Source organism: Cyprinodon variegatus, unplaced genomic scaffold (genome assembly GCF_000732505.1).
Source record: "Cyprinodon variegatus isolate N-32 unplaced genomic scaffold, C_variegatus-1.0 Scaffold109, whole genome shotgun sequence".
In the NCBI taxonomy this organism is placed as follows: domain Eukaryota; kingdom Metazoa; phylum Chordata; class Actinopteri; order Cyprinodontiformes; family Cyprinodontidae; genus Cyprinodon; species Cyprinodon variegatus.
The window spans coordinates 373,841-398,628 of NW_015150562.1; the positions used below are offsets into that span (position 1 = coordinate 373,841).

The following is a 24,788-nucleotide window of genomic DNA, read 5'->3' on the forward strand; positions in this document are numbered from 1 at the left end:
CTTAGATCAGGTGATGTCTGCTGGAATTTAACACTTCTATACGAATAAAGGTTTGTAGCATTGTATTTAAATACGTAAGAGTTAGAAATATACCTACTAAATATGGCGTGTCTGCAAACACCAGGCCTGTAATAATAGAAATGAAAACAAAATGCATACTAAGCATAAAAAAGGTTTGGAAGCAGAAATGTTATGACTGAATTCTGTTTAAGTCTCAGAGTTGAAGCAACCTAAATGACACTGAAATGTTTCCTACTTCACCATTCCCCAGTGATCACGTACCTAGATTTTTTTTTTATTCATTTCTGACAGGGTGAGATGCAAATATACACAAATGTACTTCCAAAAAATAAAATGAAATGAGAGGATTATTGTGTCTGACATTTGTACCAAGAAGCTGTACCTTTTCAACCAAAATTTGTGATTTATACTCTTTAAAAATCTGAATTTTGCTCAGTCTTGTTCATAATAATGCTGTTTGTCTTTGACAGTGAAAACCGTGCTTCCCATTGTGAAAATGCATTTTTAGCAATGAAATTCACGAAGCTGAGAATAACCATTATTTGGACTCCCCAGTCACTGCAAACTCAAATCACAGGTCAGATGGTCTATAACTCCACACTTCAAGCTTTCATATCTAGATGCTACATGATAGTTTGTAAGAGTTTAAACCGGAAAGATAAATGAATTTGCAGAACGCTGCAAGTGTTCTGCATTTATGAAGCACTCTAAATAATCAGATAAGGCACCCACCCATTTTTACTTTTCCCACCATGGTTAAATGGAAGTTCTTCATAGAGTTAAAAATAACACAATGAAGAATGTGTGGTTTTCTTATGAGCTCGACCTAAAAAAAAGGATATTACGCCAAAAAAACAAGCAAGTGAAAAAACCTGATAAAGCTTCTGGGTTTTAAGGTATAAATGAATTAGTTACAAAAGCTAAAACAGCTTTAAGAATCTTCCAGAGATTAAATCTTTTAATAACTAATTCAGTCATCCAGTTCTGATGCAAGGCCACAAAAATTAAATAAAAAAGTGAAGCCTAAAACAGTATCTAACAACACTATTCAGAGACTTAAACCTTTTTATATTTGTTATGACTACAAACCTTCAAAATCGCTAAGATTTTTTGCCACTGATCAACAAAAAGCCGAATCATAATTGTAACGCTAAAGGGGAAAACAGATCTTTATCTGCAAAGTTTCCATATTGTACTGAGATTATCAGTGATCATCAATGTACTCTCCCCATATCTAAACCACTGGCTTGTAGCTCTGAGTGAATGTTTACGGTCATTAACCTTTCGGACGGTTAACCATTAACCCTTGTTCCAATTCCTCTGCAACCAAATTCTGCTTTTCTTTTATGATTCTACTGTATTTATATTTTGAAAGGATTATTTTTAGGCTTTCATTCAACAGCGGCTCTCTTCTTGAAACTGTTCCATAAAAATAAAGATTCGTAGAATCCATGAGCAAGTAGTGCCTCATCAGCAGATTCCTCTACCTGCGCCGTGGATGTCTGCAGCTCCTCCCAAGGTACTACCTTACTGAATAGGACTCCATTTTGTCTGAGCAAAGAGGTTTGCAGTTAACCTGATGATTGAACGGTGCTCCACGATGGTGGTTTTATAATCAGACCATTTTTAGTGATATTCAGAGTATTTTACAGAAAACAAAACAAGCATAACCTTCTCTTTTACTTTAGTTATTCACCAATGTGTGTTGGTCTATCAAAGAAAATCTGAATAAAATACATTTCTGTTGCGACATTACAAAAAAGGAAAGAGTTCAACACTTGTTAAAAGAGCGACTAATCTTTAGTCATATATAAGTGGGGGGGGGAAGCATCATTCCTCATGTTCGTCTCTGAAACGCTTCATTACAGGAGAGATATTCTACGTCCAACAGCCGAACACAAGCTGGCTGCCAAACTTGGACGTTTTTTTTTTTTGCCGGGATCAAACTGACATTACTAAGACGACGTCTCTTCTCATTTTTCACTCAATAAAATGGCTGCTCAGCAAATGAGCTTGTCAGGACATGAAGCAACGCCTCCTTCCTGTGTTCCCTCTCGGAATATGCACACGCTCACAGACAGGCGGAGGAGGAAGTCATTATACGTAATATGAGAGGGGAGGGGGATTCCATGGATTCCTGATGGGCCTTCAGCAGCACTGGAGCATGAGGGAACATGTTAGTTTCTAGAGTCCACCTCTGTCACTGCAGAGGAACTTAAGGAATTTCCTTTGTTGATGCCCCCCCTCCCCACTGAGAAGAGGGAGGAAGGGAGGAACTTTCCCACACCACCCACAGCCCTTTGCTTTGAGGGGGGAGCTAGATAGACACAGATAAATAGGAGAGGATGAAGAGAGGGGCCGTCGTTGGGTTGCAACATGTGCACCCACACAAACATTTGGAGTCCCCGATTTCAGGGCTGTGGACTAAACTTCAGTCTGATGCGACCCACTCTGACAGCCGCAGAAAGAGGATTTAGATAGAACTTACGCATTGCAGTATGGTCTCTTCTCGAAGCCTTTGTAATTCTTCATGTTTAGAGTCATTTTGCAGACCTCGCAGCTGAAGCATCCTTTATGCCAGTACTGTCAGAGATAGAGAGGACAACAGGTTAAAGAAGGGAGGAGGTCTCTGCAAGTTCCTAACGTTTTTACACAAACAGCATTTGGATACAGAAAGAAAATTAAGCAATTTTGCACTGGGTCACACTGAAGTGATGCAATGGGATCCTGTGCAGAATGGCATTTAAAAAAAACACAAAGAAACCAAGTTCCTCACTGGCAGCAACATGAAGCTGAATGAAACCGGTTAATCTGTATTTGATAACGCATCATGAGCTTCTGCATTTTCACAACACCTTTTTCTGACACCATGCAACTTTTTTCAAGTTCAATACAGATCTGATTTTAGACTAATATACACACTGTTGCATCTTCTTCCAACCCACACACACCATGTCCTTTACTGGCATTGGCTCTGTCTGTGTGGCCTGTGGTCTCAAATGGAGATTGAAGGAAAGAACCAAACCATTGAGCATGAAGCAATGATGTGATCCTGCTGTCATCGATGAGAGGGAGGGGGGAGCACAAAGACAACAAGAAAGAAAGGGAGTATTTATGAACATGGCCTAAAGGCACACTGCCACCCCATTCTTTTTAACTTTTTTTTTTTATCAACAGGAACAAGAAGATTAAACAAAACAGTGAGTAAAAAGTAGAAACTGGGATCCACATTTTGAAGGTTTCAAAGGACAATAAAAGTCAGACACAAAACCTCGCATGTCCTGAAATACATTTATAGAACAGCATGTGAAATCTTGGTGGAGGAGTGCATGAAACTTCAGGGAGAGCATCTGATGACTTCAAACTCTTTGTGAAGACAAGTCTTTCTGTTGGGTCTGGATGGAAGGACCACCCAGGTGGTATGCACGGACAGTTAGCTAGGGTGTGCATATGTCTGGATCTGCAGCCCAGAACTACTGTACTGGGGCAAAGAGAAAATGCCAGAAGTGGAAACAGGGCCATGGCTCGGGTAAATAGAGCTGTGATCCAAAGCCGACACACTGAGCTGAGCCTTGAGGTTAAAACTCCTCATTCTACTACAACCAGGCTGGGCCTGAGGGAGCTGCAGGTAGATTCATGTTACTCTGCAGCTCTTTCTCTTCATGTCTGCACTGCTGTTTGAAACCAAGTGCTTTGGAAACCACAGAAAACATTTCGTCTTCTTCAAAGAATAAATCAACAAACAAATCTATACAAATCAGGACCAACTCATCTAAATGAAATGGATCGGCATTTAGCATCGTCAGTAGAGACTTTGACATTTATATGAGCCAGGTTAAATATTAACTCAAGAGGAAATTAGAGTGCAAAGCTACAGAAGTCAACTATATAGCAGAGTATTCCTTTGGCTTACCCAACCAGCTAATCCACATTCCTGAATCCAGCCAAGCCTGACATGGATAGACCGTCGTTCTCAGATGACAGGTAAATGTTGTTTCTACCAAACCACAACTTCTCCAATGAATAAATCATTAGTGGGCACAAGACGACCAAAATTCACACAGGGAAAATTTGCCTGCAGATGGAGGAAGTAAAATTCTTCCATTTGTCTGCATAATTGGGGGACTTTTTGTAAATATCAGTTTCAATTTTGGCTTCAAACCACTGCAAAGATCATTGTGACAGCCAAAAAGGTTTTTTCGAACATTAATGCTGTTAGCGAGATAATTTATTTTGACAAACGATGGTCTTCAGGTGAACTTTTCAATCCACTGGACATTCTCTCTTTTTACATTTTGCTCCAGCGCTATGCTGCTTTAGCATTTTATGAGCCTAAGCCCTTAGCAGCAGCTATTCACATGCAAGTGTCACCAGCCTGAAGCTTAACAAAAACCACAGAGATATATATTCCAGCTGAAAAGATCCCTTTAGTTAATTTAATATAAAATAATGAATTGTTGCCCTTTAACAGCTGTTATGATTTCCTAGCAGTTGAAACATTTTAAGGTTGGAAGAGGCCGTATGGCGCAGTCCCCTCTTTCTGTTACAGACAGAGGGCTCATTAATTTAAGAAAGGGACAGGAAGATGCAAATTCTTTATTGAAGCATGCAGGGATTGGCCTCTCTCGCTTTGAGCCATTAGGATGCAGACAGAAAATCTGAAACTCCTAATAGCAGAACCTATTGATTACCTTTGGATTTAGTTCTTTTCTAAAGAAAATTCTGTTTTACTTAATTTTTTTCTGTGTATGCTTTTGTAGCTCTGAGAGGAAATCTAGGAGCTGCAATGTAGAGCATGATGACAGCATTTTTTCCAAGTTTGGTTGCAATACAACGCAGTTGGAAAGATACACTGCTTTATCTTTAACAGCAGTGCAATTTTAAAACTTGTACTGTTAAACATGTCAGCCAGTGAGTAGGATGGTATAAAATCTTTAAGCCGGGCATACACTACTATTTTTTTTGCCCTTTTTGGGCCAAATCTCCAGTCGTACAAGAATTTTTTGATAGGGCTCACTTTCAGCCTGACGAAGGGCGATCAGCCACTCACGACCACCTCCCAATCAGGAATCGTAGAGTCGGGAGAAAATCAAACATGTTGGAAATTCAGACAGCCGTCTTTGGCAAAACGCTCAGTGTGCATGCAAAAACAAGAATTCTTCTTATTCTTCTTCTTCATCCCAGAAGAGAACACAAAAGCACGGTCGGGGTGCAGGTGAAATCGAGTTCTTTCTGTAAAATTGACAGACAGTAGTAGCCATGTTTACTCAGCCATTTCTTTCTGCAAATACGTCGCCACCTTTTCTTTTTAGGGCATTTAGCACACAAAATTAAACAAATTGCCAAGGCAGCACGTTTCTCTCTAGGGATCTTCATATTCCTCTTTTATTTGTTTGGCTTCCAGATAAACAAGTCAGAGTAGCTACATCTCACTGCGTGATTTTTAGACGTACAGTGTTAACAGGTAGATCGCATCAGAGCGTTGAGTCGGACAGTGTGAGGACTGTGTGATATTTGCAACGTTTGCAAATTTCACACAGTGTATGCCTGGCTTTAGATAAACTCCTGCCTCATTGTACAGTGGAGGATTCCAGTCTCCATAGCCAATTACAGCCATTTAAAGCTCTTACCAGTGGATTCCAGCACATTTTTCAATGTCAAAACTGTTTTCCAAACCCAAATTTGAAGAGTTCTGGTCCTTTCTATAGTAACCTTCAGTATACATCTATGGCAGGTATTTAGAGGTCACGCTTTCAAATGAGGTAAAAAGGATGAATATATCCAGTTTTTAGACACTGGTATGGGGATGAATTAGGGCTGGGCGATATAAAGAAAATCTAATATGATATATTTGGGCTATATCGTGATACATGATATATGTCACAATATGTTCAAATTACCTTCAAAAACAATACAATGCATAAAATCGCACTTATATACTTTCTTCAAACTTTTGGTGTTAAATTCAAAACATTTTACTTTAACCAGCTCAAAGCTTTTTACCAATATTACTGCCACACTATGTCTTTCAGTGCCACTATTAGACCTTCAACAAGATCCCAGCAACCAAACAGGAAACAAAGCAAAAACATGCAATACTATATTAAAACAAACAATTTTACATAACTTTAAAAAAAAGCAGAATTAAAGGAAATGACCTCAAATTACAAAAACAAAAGTGGAAATACTATCTGAAAATTAGAGTATTATCAGAGCATCTCCTGCCTATTTGCATTGACCTTTACCTGCTAAAATTGAGAACATTGCCAAGTTTAGAGAACACCTATAAAACCTCTGAACAAAACCTCATCCCATCACAGGTATTAGAGCATCTAAAAACATTTAAATAACATAATAAATAGCACTTGTGATTCCCCTCCATCTCTTTCGGTTTCTCTCATATGGGATCGCTTTTTCAAACAAAGAAGCAGGGTTTACAACATTCTTAATTTTGCAGAGGATCAGAAGTCGTAGAATAAATTTGTACTGCTACCTTGTACAGCACGTCTTACAAAAGACCTTCCTCGGCGTAAAATCCAAACCAATAACATATATTGCTTAGCTGAAGCACCTGCTGTCGCCATATTTTATTTGCCGGTTGCTGTAGTTTTCGTTCCGCGCAGAAAAGAATCCTGTTTGGAGGAGGGGTTTACGATGCATTCAAAGAGTGTGGGAAAAATAAAAATCTCAGTGAAATAGATGCAAGCAGCTTAATGTCAAACAAATTTGTACTCGATGCTTGCGATAGATTGTTTTTAACTACCATGCGTGGGAAAACTCAAGATACATCCAGTATAATCAGTGCATCTCTCACCCCTGGGAGGAAATCCAGATGTAAAGCGACTTCTCCTTACTACGTTTGTTTCTCCTTAATTAGCAAATGCAGGGAAATTCTTCAATTACATAAAATACTTTTTATTTCCAGACTGTATAAAGTCCTATTTTAGGCAATAGTTGGGAACCAACTACTCCTTACAAATAATTCATGGTAAAAAGAAAAAAAAATCTTAAGATATTTGATCTCTCCTCCAGTGCACATGAAAACATTATATATAAAAGAAAAAAAGGCCTTCATGCTTATAATTTGTTTAAAATGGATAATCTTTTTCGAAGTTATATTAATATTGATGATTTCTATAACAATAGTTCATTCATATCCTGCTCATCGAGTACCATGCCACGCTGTAAGGCCATCTACATTGCCAAAAACCACAAGTAACCTCTCAGCCTATGGAAAACACCGAACACCTTATATAAACAAAGTTAACCCTCATTTGGTTCCACTTGGCCAGGTGGACTTTTTAAAGCTCACGTGTGCAAATATTAGATGGATTTATGTTAAACATATACAGTATATACAAAATGTTTATTTTGTCTGTAAAGGTGTGTTCAGTGTTAGAGTTACAGTACAGGCGACAAACAAAGAGGTGGAAATCTGATACATCCTAAAAGTGTGTCAATGGGGCCATACAGCTGTTAGCCTTGTCTAGTTCCCGGAAAACATTGCTCTTTACTGCCAAGCAAGGATCTGACAGTCAGCTGGAAAAATGAGGACACTGCAGAGATGGAGCCCTAGAAATGAAATACTCATAAAAAAACACATCACTGTATGCCTGCAGCTCAAGGGCAAATTGTGTAAGCACGCTTTTGGTTGGGCGAGAATAAAACATGAAAATATACATGAGCAGGACTGTATGTAGGCTAAATGTCTCATAGATGCATGCGTGTCCATGAGGGTCCAGGCCTCTACACAAGAGAAAATGCTCAATCAGCATCGGGTCCATTTCTCTTGAGGATAAGCGTAAGTAGTTCAGGAGGAGGAGCCCCAGTCCTACAGATCGCCCAAAAAGTTCAGTCTTTGCCAAACAATAAAAGCTAGTTAGTGAGTACTCAACTTAAACCTGGTTTCCAACATCAATTTAACAGTATAGGATTTTAAAAACATATAATCATCTTAAACTAAAACAATATAAGCCCACAACCTGTTCTGATAACATTTACTCTGGTCTTTTTAAACCATAATATTGTTTTATGTCATCAGCCCACAACTGACTAACAGATTGTAATATTCAAAGGGGCAATTAGTGTAGAATTCACATATCTAAGAATAGCATAGTTATCACCGGTATCAGGGATGGGCCATGTTTACACGCATCAGTCAGCTTAGTATAGAAATGTGAATGTTTCTGCAGATTTAGCTACTACTTCAATAAACATCAACAATCATATCATATTCAGAATGTTCCTCATGTTTTTAACCCTCCAAATATCCACATTTTCTTTAGCATTTCATACTATTTCTTTTGACACCTTTACTCTGCATTACAGACCTCATTTCTTCTCCCATAGATATTATGTTCCTCTATGGCTCTTTATTATTTACTCATTGAGTGCATGTGCAATATCGTACCTTTGATCACATTAGTTTACTAATAAACAGAAAATAAACTTTGGAAAAGAGAGATAAAATATAAAAAGCCAATTTGTTGCAATTATTTAATTATAAGACTTTTGTATGCAAGCAAAGCGAGTTACTAGTGTAGAAATGTGCGAAGTACCTGAATAGGCCCCCTTAAAGACTATTATAACCTATATTCTTTCAAGAGTAAATAAAAGTACTTGTAAACTGAAGGTCTTTAAACATAATCATAGCTTCTCTCTACAAGTTTAATGTAATCAAAAGGGATGGCATGTCTTAAGATGATCAAAATACATCTTGCCTTTTTAAAAAGTGGTTATGAGCTACTGAATCAAGTTTAAAGCACATTTACAATATCTTACACAAGGTCTTTAAAGTAGTATCCAAGTCAGCTATAGTCAAAAAGCTAATTTTGTTAGACTGCACCTGGTCAGATTGAAGACTAAAAATATCCCTGACTAATGTATGAGGAGTGTTGACCACTTCCTATGTCATCATGTGTATAAGCCATTTTAGTGGCTGACACTAGCGTGCAAGTAAGTTTGTCTAAAGACTTCTACATCTGGAGAGCTCTAAAATGGGTAATAAAAAAGATATTGCTTGTTATTCAGCTGCAGGCAAACTGTGATTTACAGACATGCCTTGGTAGAGATAAGCTGGAAATTGATTATTCCACCCTCTTAGATTGTGTGCATTAGTGTAAAGTGTTCAAAAAATGTATCCAAACAAAAAAAACATGAGGAACCTAATTGAAGTAAAATACCACAACAGTTCTCCTTTATCATTAAGTGAATCAAGCACAACGAAATGTTTTATCTCAACTATAACTGTCTTAGCACTTTTATCCCATATTTGCATTTAAAAAAAAAGACAAACAAACAAAAACATGTAAGGTGGTTCCCCTTTATGAATCTACCCATCTGACCAGTAACTGTAGAGTCAACGCCTCAGGGACTCTGAATGTGATGCGAGTCACCAGAGGAACATGCCTGCTGGTTGCTGCAGACGCCTCACCTTACTGGCTTTTGGAGGACGTGACTCAGCCCTTTAAATAACCTGACTCAAAATAGTAAAGGTTTACAAGGAAAAACGTGTTTCTAAAAACAGCTCCTGGTTTAGGCCGTGCAGAACAGTTACATTGGCTGGCAGGTCAAAGATAAATTAGATGACTCCCCTATAACAGCTTTCTGATCAATACCACAGTGGACTGGTTTTTAAGATCTCTTTATTCTGCATTAGTGCACGCACAAATGGAGGGTATTATATGGTGAAGAATATGCTGCAAAAGCTGAATACGGCCTGACATTTAACCCTTCCTAGCTAGTTTCCTGCGATTGAGCAGAAGCAGCACAATAGAAGCTGATATCTAACAGGGAAACCTACAGCAGCAACAAAACAGAGCAAACACCCTGGCTAAGAATGGGCCCACGTTAGCCACAAAGGTGGAACAAAGGATAGAGTGCCACGTTGACCCCTAGACCACTTTGTATGACTTTATATGTTGCATGGAGAGACTTTCTTGTACCTTTTTATCTTTTTTTCAGGGCTTTCTTGAGGAGATATAAGATATTAAAGAACTTCAAGGCACAAAAAGGAGAACCACTTGTTTATACTTTTGATTGTTTCTCAATCAAAAATATGTTTATTTTTTCCCCATTAGTCTTTGCTCATGTCAGCCTGTTACACAGACAATGAAGCTACATTTACAAAACTGTCAAAGGTAAGAATGACTTTTTCGATAAACTTGGACTAGTCCAAGACGATCATGGAGGTGAAGATACCGGATTATGACGTCCTGTGTTTACATGTGGTGTTCAGGGGTGAAGCCAGATAAACATGCTGCCAAATTTCTCCAAAACCGCCTTCTACCAGCTTATGGTAAAGAAATAAACATTCAATTTATAGGGAACAGCTTTGACCAGTCAGTGTTTAAACTTCTCGCTGTGCCCTGTGATAAAACCAGACATTTTAGGGGGAGCTTTCATTATGACACACCTTTTCAATAACCATGTCGACTAAATAAGCATTGTGATATGTCACACCTGTAAGATGGATGGATAATAGCGCTGACCGACATATTAAGACAGAATTGGGAACAATATTTAGTAAACAAGCCTCCTGTTTGCTAGAAAAACGAGCATAAACTGAAGTGTGATGTTCATATTCTTCTGCATTTTCTGCTTTTAAAGCAATTGAAGCTTTTGAGTAATGCAACCAAAAACAGGAACAGATGCTCCTTATTTGGCCTTTTCTTACAGTTTTAGTTTCGTACCAAACTTGCTCTGATTTAAAATAAGCCAGGAATCCTAATCTCTTATATTCTTGAAGAACTAACTGATTAAAATGATCATGATCAATGGCCATAGGGTATAAAAGCTGAGAAAAGTATTTCAAATCTAGCCCCATCATTCATGAAAATAAAATACTAAAAGAAGGTATAATGGTTAAGTATATGGGTAGGAAATTGTTTATAGGTAGAAAATGAAAGGCTAAATGGAAGCACAGGGGTAGTAAATTAGAGAGCCAATGGGAAGAGATTCAATGTTTCAAAACAACCTGCCAGTAAAAAATTAGAGTCTAAAAAAACATTTTAACTATGTTAGGTGTGGAGACAAGACTGTTTTAACTTTTTAGTTGATGTGCCTGGTTTATGACTGAATGGTTTTAAGGTCAGATCGGATAACGGATTAAAAAAAGAGAAATAAATGCTTATTTGTAGAACGTCCTGGGAAAAAAATAGAGGTGTAAAATAAGGAACTGAGAATATGCAGGGGAAGAATGCAAGAAAAAAAGAAAACAGTCTGCAGGGATATAGCTTTAATTTTTATGTAAATCTCTAAAAAAGTTTAACTTAAATGGCAAAAGTATTTGTTTTGAAGAGATAAAAAAATTATTAAATAATCAATAAAACAAATTTTTCATATTACTTCTGAAAGTTCAGTGAACTTTGTGTCTAAAACCAACAAAACCTCAACCTCGATGGTACAAACCATGCAAGAAGCAGCAGACTTTGTTTCCTGCTCTCCAAGTAGAGCATGTTTAGGGGAAGGTGCAAATTCTTTAACAGCAGAAATAAAATAAATAAAATAACTTCAGGCTTTGATTCACCAGCTAAACTTGTTATACAAATTGTTGCATAAAAGCCAGAAGTGTTAAATAAGATCAAGCAGTTGTTGCAACTTTAATTTAAATATACTAAGAGAGCCCACTGAAGAGCAACATCTCTTTTTCTAAATCTACACGAACAATGAAAGTACAGCAGCTACACAAAGTATTTTTAGACCTCTAAAAACGAAGCAGGTTAACCAACCAGGAAGGCAGTAATCTGTCACACAACGGCCCATTTATAAAATTAGAATAGTAATAACGCACGCAAAAGATGTTTTACAGAGTTTTGCAACCTGCATGCCACTTGAACCAAATGCAGTCAATAAGTAGTAATATTAGGTAAACAGACCCACGGTGTGTAAGACAGGCTTTAAACCAACCTAAACCATTTTTGTTCATTAGGTATTTATAAAGCCTTTTGATCTAAATGTAGAAAAATTACATTTACACATAATTATGCTCTCACACAGCCCTTCAGCGGAGATTTCCTGACCATGTTACACATCTCACTAAGTGGGCTTAAAATGAAGCCGCAGAACTGGCAGCCATGCTCCAGATAATAGTATCTAAATATGTTTTTAATTACGTTATGCAACAAGCTGTTATAAAGGCCTAAATGAAGGCTAAACGGTTGTAAAGAAGAGCCTAGACCAAAGTTCACTTCCTGTGTCCTCTCAGCTTCCCGCTTTTTTTTACTGGGTCCAGCACTGCTGCGTGTTTGGGATCACAGGGGAAAAAAGCCTGCTCGTTTAACTGCTACAAAAACACATAGTCAGGTGAAAATGGTTGTCAGTGGAGTCTGAATTAAAGCAGTAGTTGTGGAGAATTAAGCTCCTCCTTATGTACACCTGAGCTCAGCAGATGGAAATCACTCCAATTCCTCAGCTATTACCGCTTTAAAATAAAGGTGGAAATTACTTTAGCTCTTACAAAAAACTGGAGGCTGTTTTTGTAGATCTACATGGGAGACGCTGATACAGAGAGGCAGAAGGAGTCAACATGTGGCGAGCTAGCTGGCTGGGTGGAGAGTAGAGAGATGGCACTGCACGCCTGGAACGGAGCATGTTACATGGGAGTGTCTGTCTGCTGGAATGCATTCTGCCTTAGGGCAGATTCCTGAGCACATTCAGGCTCTTCTGGCAAGTTGATTTCTATCAATCCCAGCTTTGTGACAAACCAACATCACTTCTCTGAAGATGTCTAATCTGTCTTATGATATGGAGCCTCTTGTGGATATGGAGAGCTTTTGAGGTACAGTAAACAATAGGAAACTACAATTCATGTCCATTCTGAAGAAGAGTAATGCACCCAGTCCAGGGATGATGTTACTTCAGATAAAGTGCTGTGGGAGCCCTTTCCCCACCTTTCTCGTCCATCAAGCCTGACAGATAAGCAGATCTCAACAGCCATTGATTTATCTACGGTTTTAAGTCACTAGCCATTGCACATATTATCTACTTTATCTATTAAAATGTTCAATGGATAAATAAATAAATAAAACTATTTATTCTCTGAAAATATGGAAATACTAAAAATTATGTTGATTTTTCATGAGGCAGGCCATAAAAAACCAACCCCTCCCTTCCTGGAAAAAAGTTATCCCCCTCCTTTGCTATTTTATTATGTGAGATTTCTATCTTGCATAATAAACTTGCCTAGGAACGACCAACATATTTGAGGGTTGCACTGACGACTCATAGCAATTATAAAAAAAACCTACCGGTAGTTGCAGCACCAATTGTTTATTATTTCATTATAAAAGATAGACTGGGAAAAAAGTTCCCCAATGGATTAAACCCCGCCTTACGTTCCCATTAAAAACTTAGTCTTTCCATAAAGAAACTTACACCAACAATCCAACATGGTGGTGGTAGTATGATGATCTTTCTTCAGAACCTGGACAACTTGTCATAAATCATGGAATTAATACTGCGCTCAATCAGAGAAATCCTGGAGATCAAAGTCGACTGGTTTGTGAAAAAGCGTGTTTGTCGCAGTTAACGCAAAAATGCCCCCCACCTCCTCAAAATTGTAAGTGACCGCAGACAGACCACAGATGGTGTCATATGGAGGAGAGAAAGGAGACCTCTGATTGGTCTATTCTACATCCGCTCTACTTTATGCGTATTCCCTGTTTGGTACCTAACGGCAGAAACTCTGGCTGTAATGACGTCCACAACGGCTGGCACACCTCAGACACTGGGCAGGACAGTTTGTAGCTCTGTGCGACGCTCTGTTGGTTGGCACCGGAAGCCAAATCACACAGCGCCACGGCCAGAGTTTGGGACACACACACAGGCGAACTGTGCGTCATCCGGCATTGGATGACGGGTTGTAGAGGCGAAACAAGCTCCTCAAACCGTCACGCAGACACCCACAATCCTAGCTAGTTCATGATTACCCCTCCTGCGTTGTGGCGTGAAATAACACGCTCCAAAATTGGGCATAAATTAAAAATATCTGCACCATACCTGCGACACACTGCTGCAGGAGCATACACAGCCCATTACTGTCATGTATTATAAATACCTGACTGCAGCTGCTGGGTGGCAAAACAAATTATCAGTTTCAGGCAGAAATTACCTTTTACTTACTACCAATCTAATCAGGATTGGAAATTATAAACGGGAAGAAAGGTTTTTATAGATTTTCACCTTTTGAAAACTTATTTTTGGTATTTATTCAGGTTATCTGTTAAAGATAAGCTCTGTGTAGGCACCCTGATGCTCCATCTTTCCGGTTATTTTGATATTTTCATTCTATATATTTAAATAACCAGGAGACATGGCAACAGATTCTGATAGAAATTGTAATCTTACTCAGATCAGAGAAGTCGCTTAGAGTTTACAGAAGGCAGCTGCTCCCCTCTGGCCTCACCTCTCAGGAAGTTAGTTTTCACTAATAAAAATCTGTTTCATTATATGTCCCAAATCTTGAAATATGATCCTCCTTAAAATTGTTTACATGATTAAGTTTATTGTGTGTTAAGCTATGGGTTACATGCATAAATAAATGTATTGCAGCTACATAACATAAGTACATAAAAGAAGAAAAGTTTAGGTTCTTCTCATCAATTCCTGCTACAGAGCCCCACCCAGGCGAGTACAGCCAGCACTGTTCTTCACAGATTTTAATCTCTTGTGGAGATAAATAGTTACACTGCTCTTTAAGAAACTAAATATTGTAATTTGTGTGTGAAACCTTGTTCCTCTGTTACTGGAGAAGAAACAGGAACAAGATTTGAACCAGTAACATTTACTTAAAACGAGGAACCACTGCTGCCAATCTCCAAAGTGTGACGCTGGATAAAACTGATGAGATTACCTCCTGATCTGAGATCAGCTGAGCGTTTTGGTGAATCTAAACGGGCTTTCTCACCTAATAATCCCTGATCTGAGATTAGCCGGTGAAATCGAGACAATCCGCGCTACCTGGGAGGAGTTCTGGACACGGAAACCGACATGTTGGCTCGATATTTAATTAGTTTCCTTCACAAACTAGATGGAAATACCAGCAGCTAGGGAGGGAGATATTTAAGGAGCTAAAAACTGACCAAACAATGGATTAACACGCATTGATTGAAAGCGGTTGGTTTTTATATCGTTTCGGGCCCAAACCAGACTCGGTTGTCTGGGGCACGTCGGCCTCGCTTAGGGGCAAACGAGACGTTAATCCAAGTTATTACAACAAACCAGGATGAAATTACCATAATATAAAACTGAATGGACAGTATTTCCCTTTTCGACCACGCTGTGGTCCCACCGCATTCCCAGACGTTAGCTGTTAGCTAGCCGTTAGCTTGCTAGCGTCGACATACCTGTTCCTCCTCACTTCACTTCATTCACCAAAATACGTGAACGCTTTCGCTTCCAGTGAGGCAGGAACAAGCTCACTTTTGGTCCAAAACAACAAAAGCCTTTTTAGGTTGTTTTTTTCAAAAGTTAAAAAGAACATAAAAACGACATTTTGAGCTCTTACCTTGTCCAGACAATTGACTTTTTCCGTGGGGTAAACGACTTGATTACATCTGCCACACAACGGATTCATGTTGGAGGAAACGCTCTTCTAGCTAGTTAGCAGACAACCCGGCGATGAAACGGGCCAAAAGTGGCGGCGTGCTGTCGATTGTTCGCTTTAAAACACCAGCTACTGTAGACAGGTAGAACCAGCGGCAAACAAAAACCAGAATCTAGTCGTGTGTAGCTCAGGAGGTTGTTGTTGAAGCCGCACAGCTGGCTGTCAGTCAGTCCACTAACCAGACACGGAAAGCGCGCCCCCGAGGCCCTCCTCCCCTTCCTCAAAATGCGCGTGTCCGCACAACAAGGAGGGGGGTTAAGTTTGGGTTATTTATTTTTGCCTAAATTAAAATTTTATAAATATTATCCAATTTTGGTATATTATCTTAATCGAATCAATAAAACAGATATTTGAAAGCATTAATGGATATCTCATCCACCTTAATGCACCTCCAGTTTTTTCTCCATCTGTTCTCGCATAGAAACTAATGCAGCCACCTGGTAGATATTGGAGGTTTCACAAATTCTGTGCTTTTAAATCATATTTTACACAGCTGCCACGTTACCTGTATGTCCTGCTTCACATCCAGGTGAAACTGTTGCCTAGGGCGACACCTGCTGGCCAAGATTGTTAGGTTGACATTTTATGATTCATCCATTTTCTATACCAGGGGTTTGCAACCTGGGGCTCCCGGGCAGCAAGTGGCTCTTTGGGACCTCTACATAGTGGCAGAGGTGTCAAGTAACGTTACTGTACTTAAGTACACTTTGTAGGTATCTATACTTTACTCCATTACTTATTTTTCTTCCTACTTCTGACTTCTACTCATTACACGTTCACACAAGTATCTGTACTTTCTATGCCTTACATTTTTTAAAAATTGTTACTCTTGGCTGCGGTTTAATGTTTATAAATATTCATATCAGATCATGTGCACCATCCACATCTAGTGAAAACTAGAGTAATTGCATATAACGCACACCATGAACGGTTCTAGACAGGGGCCAACAGGGGCCAGTGTCTCTGTAGAACATGCCCTGGCCCCTGTTATTGCCCCTGTACTGAAGACATAATACTCAAAGAAATTCTAAAGATGATATGCGCTTGAACAGACATGGTTACTGATAGGTGCTTTGGATCTTTTTAAATTTTTTCCTTTACAAATTCTGTTTTTTTTTTTCTATTTACTTAAAAGCAATAAGGTGATAGCTTCAGTGCTATTGAGATAGGATCCCAGTTTTCATCTGCTACATGTTTTTTTTTTCAAAATAAATTGCTCTAATTTTTACAGCTGAATTTATGAGTTTTTCTTGAGTTCTAATTCTGATTTTATAGAAATTATTATAAAAATAATTTTAAATTAAATATGTCAAAAATATGTAAAATTCCTAAATTATGAATGTATATTGACCTAATAAGGCATAGAATTTTAATTCAACCTAATTGAATAGAAATTTCACTTCATGCAGCTGTATTAATATATTTGAATCCCTTGCCCTGTTTTTTTATTTCATGCTTTTCGGTGCCCACATGAAAATTCGTGGGCACCCTCCTGGCCCACTGGTACAATTGGTCTAAAACCGCCACTGACGCAAACACTCATTGGTTAGCTATTCATCAAATTTGTGCTGATGCCAAATGAAATAATCAGAAGCAAGCAGGTGTTCTTCAAACTGCAAACACGAATTGCCATGCTAGAATGTCGGATTTAGAAAAAGCTGTTCAAATGTCTGAAAGGTCGGACACAGGCGAGAGCGTATCGGGAGATGGAGACGGAGACCAACAAGACNGAAAACTAGAGTAATTGCATATAACGCACACCATGAACGGTTCTAGACAGGGGCCAACAGGGGCCAGTGTCTCTGTAGAACATGCCCTGGCCCCTATTATTGCCCCTGTACTGAAGACATTCATCAAATTTGTGCTGATGCCAAATTAAATAATCAGAAGCAAGCAGGTGCTCTTCAAACTGCAAACGCGAATTACCATGCTAGAATGTCGGATTTAGAAAAAGCTGTTCAAATGTCTGAAAGGTCGGACACAGGCGTGAGCGTATCGGGAGATGGAGACGGAGACCACCTCCCTCATCATTGGCCCTATCTCAAAGAATTATTCAAAATAATCGAAAAACCGAGCTTTCAATTCATATAGTGGCATCTGGCTGTTTTTTTTAAAGGTTACTTTATACTTTAAGTAGTTTTTGGAGCACATACTTTTTCACTTTTACTTGAGTAAAGAGGTCGAGTTGATACTTGAGTGCTTTTAAACTGCAGTATCTATACTGCTACTTAAGTAACAAATGTGTGTGCTTTTGACACCACTGAATAGTGGCCAAGTAATGTAGTATAAATCAATTACCAGTCTTAGAAGCTTTAGAGGACTTTTAGAAAATATTTGATTGCATCTTCACAACAGAGAGACATTAAGAAGATCTACAATATGGTTCAAGGTCTACTTGTAATCAGCTTGGATTGATTTTTACATCCAATAACATCCCATAGAAAATAAATCTATGCTTCATCTTTCTGAAACGTTTTATGATCTTACTCTCTTTAAAGCTTAAATGCAAATAAATAGAAGGTTGTTTCAAACAGTAACATATTTCCCATAATGGATATTTAACAAAAATAATTAGTTGTCTTTAATTAAAAGGTGATATAATAATTGAGAGTCTAAACAACTTTTACTCAGCTCGGACTTAGACAAAATGGCTCTAAGCAGTCATAATAACACGGACAGTCAACACATAAAATTAAATGATGACAATTCAGACCTCTGGGTTGAGAAATAGAGGCGTAGAGATTTGCAACACTTTGGGCTGTTTTAAGCATCTTAATTGCCGTTCAACTTTCTGTTTTTACCCATTTTGAAAAGTTCTAAAAGACGAGGCCTCATATATGCAATAAGTCACCGTTTCATAATTTAAAGTTTATAGAAAATAAAAAAAGCTAATTAAATATAAAAAGGTCTTGCTAAATAACAGAACAGGATAATGTTAAAAAGAAAAAACACAGCTAAACGTATAGTAGTGATCTACTTTTGAAAAAAAAAAAAAAAACAAATACTCAGAAGTTTATTTGTAAAACCCAGAATTAACCCTGCATCATTTTCCTTCTGCTTCACAACTAAGGGCCACTTTGCGTCATCGATGACAAAATATCAAAACAGAATAGTTTGTAATTGTAGATAGATGTGGTGACGTCTCACAAGGCACTCTGCGCTGTATTGAGGGATTATTTTTCATGCTCCAAAATGATCATTCAATCAAAACAAGCAAGTAAAACTCCCCTTTGACCATTTCTTTATTAGATGTACAAAGATGTGCACACTTAAATTTGTAGAACTTCTCGTATAGATACACACATCTTTTGAAAAGAGCTTTTTATTGAACCTGATTTGCAGCAGATGCCGGCTACTTCTCACAAAATATCAAAACTAAACGCAGCTACACTGTTAGAAAATGTTCAAAAAAATTCTTATTCTTTAAAAAATGTTTCAGAGTACAACTTTGATTTACAAGGTGATCGATTTTTTGTATAATTGCACATATTCAGGTTTCAGCACGGCCCAGCTTCAACGATGCTGTATTTTTCATGACCTTCTCCCTCCACCTCTGTGTATCCTGGTTGAAGCTTTTGGAACTTCATGGAGGGCCAGTAGCTTTTGCGTCTCTGCAGAACATTTATTTATAGATCATGTTACAAAAAGAACATGCAACAATTTATTGATATGATATACTTGGTGTGGGCAGCGTACCTGGATGAGGTAAAGAGACGAGGAGCCGATGGGAAAGCAATGGATGCAAACAGCAACAAGAATTAAAGCTAAGAGTAGGACCAGAGCAGCTGCTATACCAGCTATGATGCCAGTGTGAGACAATCCTTTACTCTTGGTTGAAGACTCGGTTTTTACATCTGCATACAACAGTAAGACACATGTTTTTAAATCTGAAACTGTAGTTTGTATATTTTAAGTTTTATTTGTCACTCACCGCTGCCCAACTTGTAAATCTGATCATCTGGAAAAAATTAAGTGTACCTCTTAAGATTAAAACATTCATAATAAACAAGATATATTACTGGGTGGAAAAAATCACCTGTTTTACACCCTCTTTGTTTTGGGGTTGAAGGTGTAATGTCATCTGTATCTGGTGCAGCAGAGGAAACAGTGAAACTGTCATCCCTGAAGTAGTCATCACATGTTGCGCCTTGGCTCTGTTTACACGCAGCACAATGAACTCTGTTTTACTTAAAAACACGGTCAAATCAAAACAAATATCTGCGATGGAGTCCTACCTCCTCCGAACAGGAGTAATCCAACCATTCTTGCCTGTGTCGATCCATGCCATCTGAGCATCTGAAAAGCAATGTTTGTGAAGAACAGTGGGTGATATTATATTTTCTGTAGCAGGTCTGAAGAAGGAGCTGCTCACCTCTGGAGAACATTACACCAACTGCAACCAGAAGTTTGGTTGGAGGAGAGGCAGAGCTCACAGCTGTCATGTAGGAGGCAGGCTGGAAAGGGAGGGCAAACACATGGAGGAGGCATTTCATGGTTTTAAAGCTGATATTACAGAGATTTCACTCACTGGGAAGAGGTGTGAGCTCCACAGCAGACCTGTTGGTAATCTTTGTCATGTCGATCTCAACGCGATGGTACTCGTAGATTGTTTGTTGAGCTCCATCTAAAGGAGAGAAATAGTAACGTTTTCGTATCTAAAAAAACTTTAAAAACATTTTAAATCCTCTAAATCCAAAGAAAAAAATGGAGGAAAACTTAATTTTCTTTGACTTAGATACAGTTTAGTGTAGGAAAAAATAAATCAGTATCAAGAAATGCAATTAAGAGCAATAACATTATGATCAATATTTGAGTAATAAATCGATATGTCTTCATCACAACTAATGTCATGTCTTCATGTAATGGCTCCTGTTAGGCCACTGCACTGAAAACACACAGTGCAAAAACTAAAATAAGTGAGTACATATTTCTTGAAATAATTGTATTTTGCCTTGATTTTCACAGGTAGGTAAGACAATTTGCAGATGAAATAAAATAATTTAAGTTTAAAAATCTCATTTCAAAGTGCAAAATATCTAATTATCTTATCTTAATATCAAAAATATGAACTCCTGTGGCAGAGCATATTTGCCTGTTCAACTTAAGGGCAAATACACAAGTCTTAGCTATTATTTTTACATTTTTAGGACAGTTTTTTTTTGTTTAATACTAAATCAATCTATTATGACAATATGTGCTGACAGAAGAGGTAGTAACAATTCATAATGTAGACTAATATAATATTTCGCCTTTGAAATTTTCTCTAACAAGTGATCTGAAATTACAGTCAGCTTTAAGCTTCAGGCATTTAAGATAGGATAAGTTTCACAAGATAAGCTAATATAAGATAAGATGAAATGAGATGAGATGACATAAGATATGATAGACTCTATTGATCTCACAGTAGAGAAATTCACTTGTCACATCTGCTCAATAGTCAAAAAAAGGTGCCGAACGGAGGAAAAGGTGCATGGGGTATATACCGTGTAGCATGGGGTACATACAGTGAATTTATCTGCTGGATCAGGAGTCTGTAACCCTGGCTGCTTAATTAATGTATTAAACAACACAGTCTTGCCCTGTTTTTAATTTTTTTCTGTGAGTTTGCTATTCTTTTGTTGTGTGCCCATAAAAAATAAAAGAAAATACTGGCCCCACCATTCTCTCCCTGGTAAATAAATCTAGAATCACCACTGGTTGGATCATAAAGAGGCAAAAGGCTTCCACCATTCCCCTTCAACAATCCCTTCAGGGTTTCTCTTTTGTGTGCTCCTCTTTTAAGCTCCCCACAAAGTCCTTTGTCTAGGACCTCAGATAACTATGAATGAAGGCTGATTTTGTGTCTGGTAAATAGTTTCTGAGATGTTTCATTGTTTTTTTTTGAATACTGCTTGTTGCGTAAAGCTCAGTCTTATACTGCATAATATTACACCCCCTATTTATATTTGAATATAAAGATACAGAGACAGAGTTCTGAAGATTTGCATACACCTTACTTAAATTACATAAATGCTCTTGGAGTTCTGTTGCCCTAATTCACAGAAATGAAAAGGCTTCGGTTTAAATAAATGTTCCAAAACAAATCTTGCCTAATATTTCAATTAGAGCTCAAGTAAAAAAATAAAACATTATTAGTTGTTTCTTTTTACACATCTTAACCAGGAATGTGGAATGTGCTGCACGTTTATTAAAGAACCTTCCCTGACCTGGTGATTGAGAGGTGGGTGACACGACCATAAATGCATCTGACAATCCGGCCTTAACTGGATGTTCCACTGATCCGATCACATCTAGCGATAGAGGGATCTAATGAAAGGACAACAGAACACAAAGGCAGCATATAAAGGTACGGTAGAAATGATGGGATCAGGTATCTAACAGCAGGGATCACAGCTGAGCCTCACGTCTCGGTAGCTGAAGGAGATTCTTCCTGTCTTATAAAGAGCAGCCTGAAACGTAAAGGCTCCATTCGCCTCTTTGCCTGGAAGTCTGACCCGCTCCCACTGGACCACAAACACTTCTCCTAAAAAAAAAGACAAAATATTAAAATATATATTAAAGATTTGAGTAATATGAAGTTAATAACATATGAGGTGATGTTATACCGTTATCCAGGTACTGAACGGTGGAGTCTTTAGAGTAGCTGGGGTCAAAGTTAGCCATCAGAGGGGCGATGTACTGCGTGGTGGTCAACATACGGTGAACAACATCACCAGTGTAGATGAATCCTAAAAAAATAGCCAGATGGAAAAATATGTTAATCTTAAGTATAACGTGTTCAGCCTGCTGTGAACATATGGAGGAAAGGTTACTTAAGCATCTGTTAGGTTACTGAAGCTGTACCTCCTGTAGCGATGATAATCTGCCTCAGGTAATGTCCGTAAAAAGGAAAGTCGAAAGACAGAGCGACTCTCTGCAAACAGAGACACAAACGGACATGAGAAGGAAAAAAAATATATAGACGTAGACATCTTATTGAAAAAAATCTGACATATCCATCTGACAAAGAAAAAAAACATTCCTAATTCCATGTAAGTCTTAGGTTTTAAAGGGTTGTGATCAGGGTTGTTCATACAAGAAAATATTTCTTAACAAAGAAAACTGAAAACAACCAATCCAATAAATTTAGGAAACATGATGCCCCCTTTTTAAAAGAGAGATGTGTCTACGCTTACAGATACTTTTTTAATTAGTGTAACTCAGACGTGTAAACTTATAAAATTTACAAATAAAAACATAATGAACTACTTCTGTGTTTGCAATCTAGATATTAATTCATGTCTAAATATAACTTTTTTCTGAATCATTTTTTGCAGATAAATGCAGCTGACAAAAAAAATAAAAGTAAGTCTGTTAAGTCTCCAGATTTGATGTAAACACCAGAAGACAACGGCCTCATTATTGAAATCAGTAATGATAGGTACTTCATGCATAAACGTGGGGGTATAGCTCAGTGGTAGAGCATTTGACTGCAGATCAAGAGGTCCCCAGTTCAAATCTGGGTGCCCCCTACTTTAACCATTTGGTTTAGTACATTCTGAACAAAAACATTTTTAGGGAACAGAAGTACTGAATTGCCAATTGTTTAGGTCTCTGCCTTGAAGAGACATTTAAAGTGGACATATTTTTTTTTTCCAAATAAGGTTGTCAAGCCCAGCAGCTCTAAAACCGGGGGGTCATTGCCCTATGGGGGCCTCCACAGAGCACCAAGCAGGCTTCAGAAAAACAAAACTAATAGTAACTAGTAATGCATGTTCTTGGACCTCAGATGGAAAAACACACAAACACCAACAAGATAAGATATGCAAGCACTGTTATCACATGATGCAGTATATTGGTTCAGGTAAGATCTATAAAAATGTATATGCGAGGGGGTATAGCTCAGTGGTAGAGCATTTGACTGCAGATCAAGAGGTCCCCAGTTCAAATCTGGGTGCCCCCTGCTTTGTTCGTTTCATTTGGTAAATAAAAAAAAGTAACTTCATGTGCCCCTAGGTTCTTTGCAGCCCTCCTGCTTATAAAACAATACATCAAAGGGACTCAAAATTGAACTAATATGTTCTTCCTCTGGCTCACTATATAAGTAAGGTGTATATACAACCTGGGCTCATTAGGGATTCACCTCGACATTCCTGTGCTTTTGTCTTCAGTATCATACTTATGGACTTTTTTGAGTCCGATGCTGAAGCTGTCAATTTCACAGCTTCCACTGTCTGGTTTAGGGAGGAACTGCCTATTCTGTCCAATAATCAAGAATCTTAAAACAATACTGCATCTGGATTATCATGTGAATCATCACCAAACTATAATGCATGGTTCATTGGACTCAATTTCACCTCTGGTAAAAATTCTATTAAAATGTGTTCATAACTTTTCAAGTTAATCCCTTTGCAGACGGAAAAACACACAAACACCAAGAATCAAACATATGCAAGCAGGGTTATGACATATGTGGGGGTATAGCTCAGCGGTAGAGCATTTGACTGCAGATCAAGAGGTCCCCAGTTCAAATCTGGGTGCCCCCTACTTTGATCATTTGGCTTAGTACATTCTGAACAACAGCATTTTTAGGAACAAGAGTGTTGGATTTCCCATTGTTTAGGTCTTTGCCTGGCATTTATTGGTTAAAACTGGACCAAACGGAAAAACAATTTAGTCCCTTAATAAGTTTATAAATAAGGCACAGTCTGTGTCTGCAGCCTCTGGTGTTTGTTCTGCTCTCCCCGTCTTCATTCACTATGCTTTCTTGTTTGATCAGCTGATCGAGACTTAATTCAGGCATGGCTTGTCTTTCCTGTGTTTTGTCTTCACTATAATACTTATGGACTTTTTTGAGTACAATGTTGAAGCTGTCAATTTCATTGCTTAACCTCTCTGATTTAGAGGGGGGGGCTGCTTGTTCTGCCAAGTAGGGAATCTTAAAAAAGTACTGCATCTGGATTATAATAATAAGATAAAACATTTTTTCTTTATTGATCTCACATTGGAGAAATTTTGCTCTGCATTTAACCAATCCCCTCAGGGAGGGGAGCAGTGGGCTGCCATGATGCAGGAAGCAACCTGGGATTAAGGTTATTACACAGAGAGCCAGAGTGGGAATCAGGCTCATACTCAGAAACTCAGGATTCCAAGGTCTTTCCCCTAACCACTTGGCCGCCACTCA

General features: G+C 38.2%; 2 protein-coding genes and 3 non-coding genes across 6 annotated transcripts in view; 3 read left to right on the forward strand and 2 right to left on the reverse strand.

Moving 5' to 3' along the window:
- The window catches only part of lasp1 (LIM and SH3 protein 1), a 33,302-nt gene extending 17,486 nt beyond the window's left edge, over positions 1-15,816 (reverse strand). The window contains exons 1-2 of the mRNA XM_015374820.1: positions 15,527-15,816; positions 2,510-2,604 (exon numbers count right to left, since the gene is read on the reverse strand). Coding sequence (XP_015230306.1) covers positions 2,510-2,604; positions 15,527-15,595 — 164 coding nt within the window. The 5' untranslated portion in view covers positions 15,596-15,816. The remainder of the gene's footprint in view (positions 1-2,509; positions 2,605-15,526) is intronic.
- A 3,042-nt stretch (positions 15,817-18,858) lies between these two features.
- The window catches only part of LOC107084786 (plexin domain-containing protein 1-like), a 29,300-nt gene continuing 23,370 nt past the window's right edge, over positions 18,859-24,788 (reverse strand). The window contains exons 4-14 of one of the 2 annotated variants that reach the window (XM_015374793.1): positions 22,469-22,538; positions 22,231-22,353; positions 22,030-22,148; positions 21,832-21,931; positions 20,154-20,249; positions 19,998-20,079; positions 19,861-19,921; positions 19,662-19,779; positions 19,557-19,583; positions 19,322-19,479; positions 18,859-19,236 (exon numbers count right to left, since the gene is read on the reverse strand). In XM_015374793.1, coding sequence (XP_015230279.1) covers positions 19,123-19,236; positions 19,322-19,479; positions 19,557-19,583; positions 19,662-19,779; positions 19,861-19,921; positions 19,998-20,079; positions 20,154-20,249; positions 21,832-21,931; positions 22,030-22,148; positions 22,231-22,353; positions 22,469-22,538 — 1,068 coding nt within the window. In that variant the 3' untranslated portion in view covers positions 18,859-19,122. The remainder of the gene's footprint in view (positions 19,237-19,321; positions 19,480-19,556; positions 19,584-19,661; positions 19,780-19,860; positions 19,922-19,997; positions 20,080-20,153; positions 20,250-21,831; positions 21,932-22,029; positions 22,149-22,230; positions 22,354-22,468; positions 22,539-24,788) is intronic. The other variant, XM_015374791.1, reaches the window with a different exon arrangement.
- trnac-gca lies at positions 23,065-23,136 on the forward strand. The gene has a single exon. It is a non-coding gene; the product is annotated as a tRNA-Cys (tRNA).
- Positions 23,496-23,567, forward strand: trnac-gca. The gene has a single exon. It is a non-coding gene; the product is annotated as a tRNA-Cys (tRNA).
- On the forward strand, positions 24,079-24,150 carry trnac-gca. The gene has a single exon. It is a non-coding gene; the product is annotated as a tRNA-Cys (tRNA).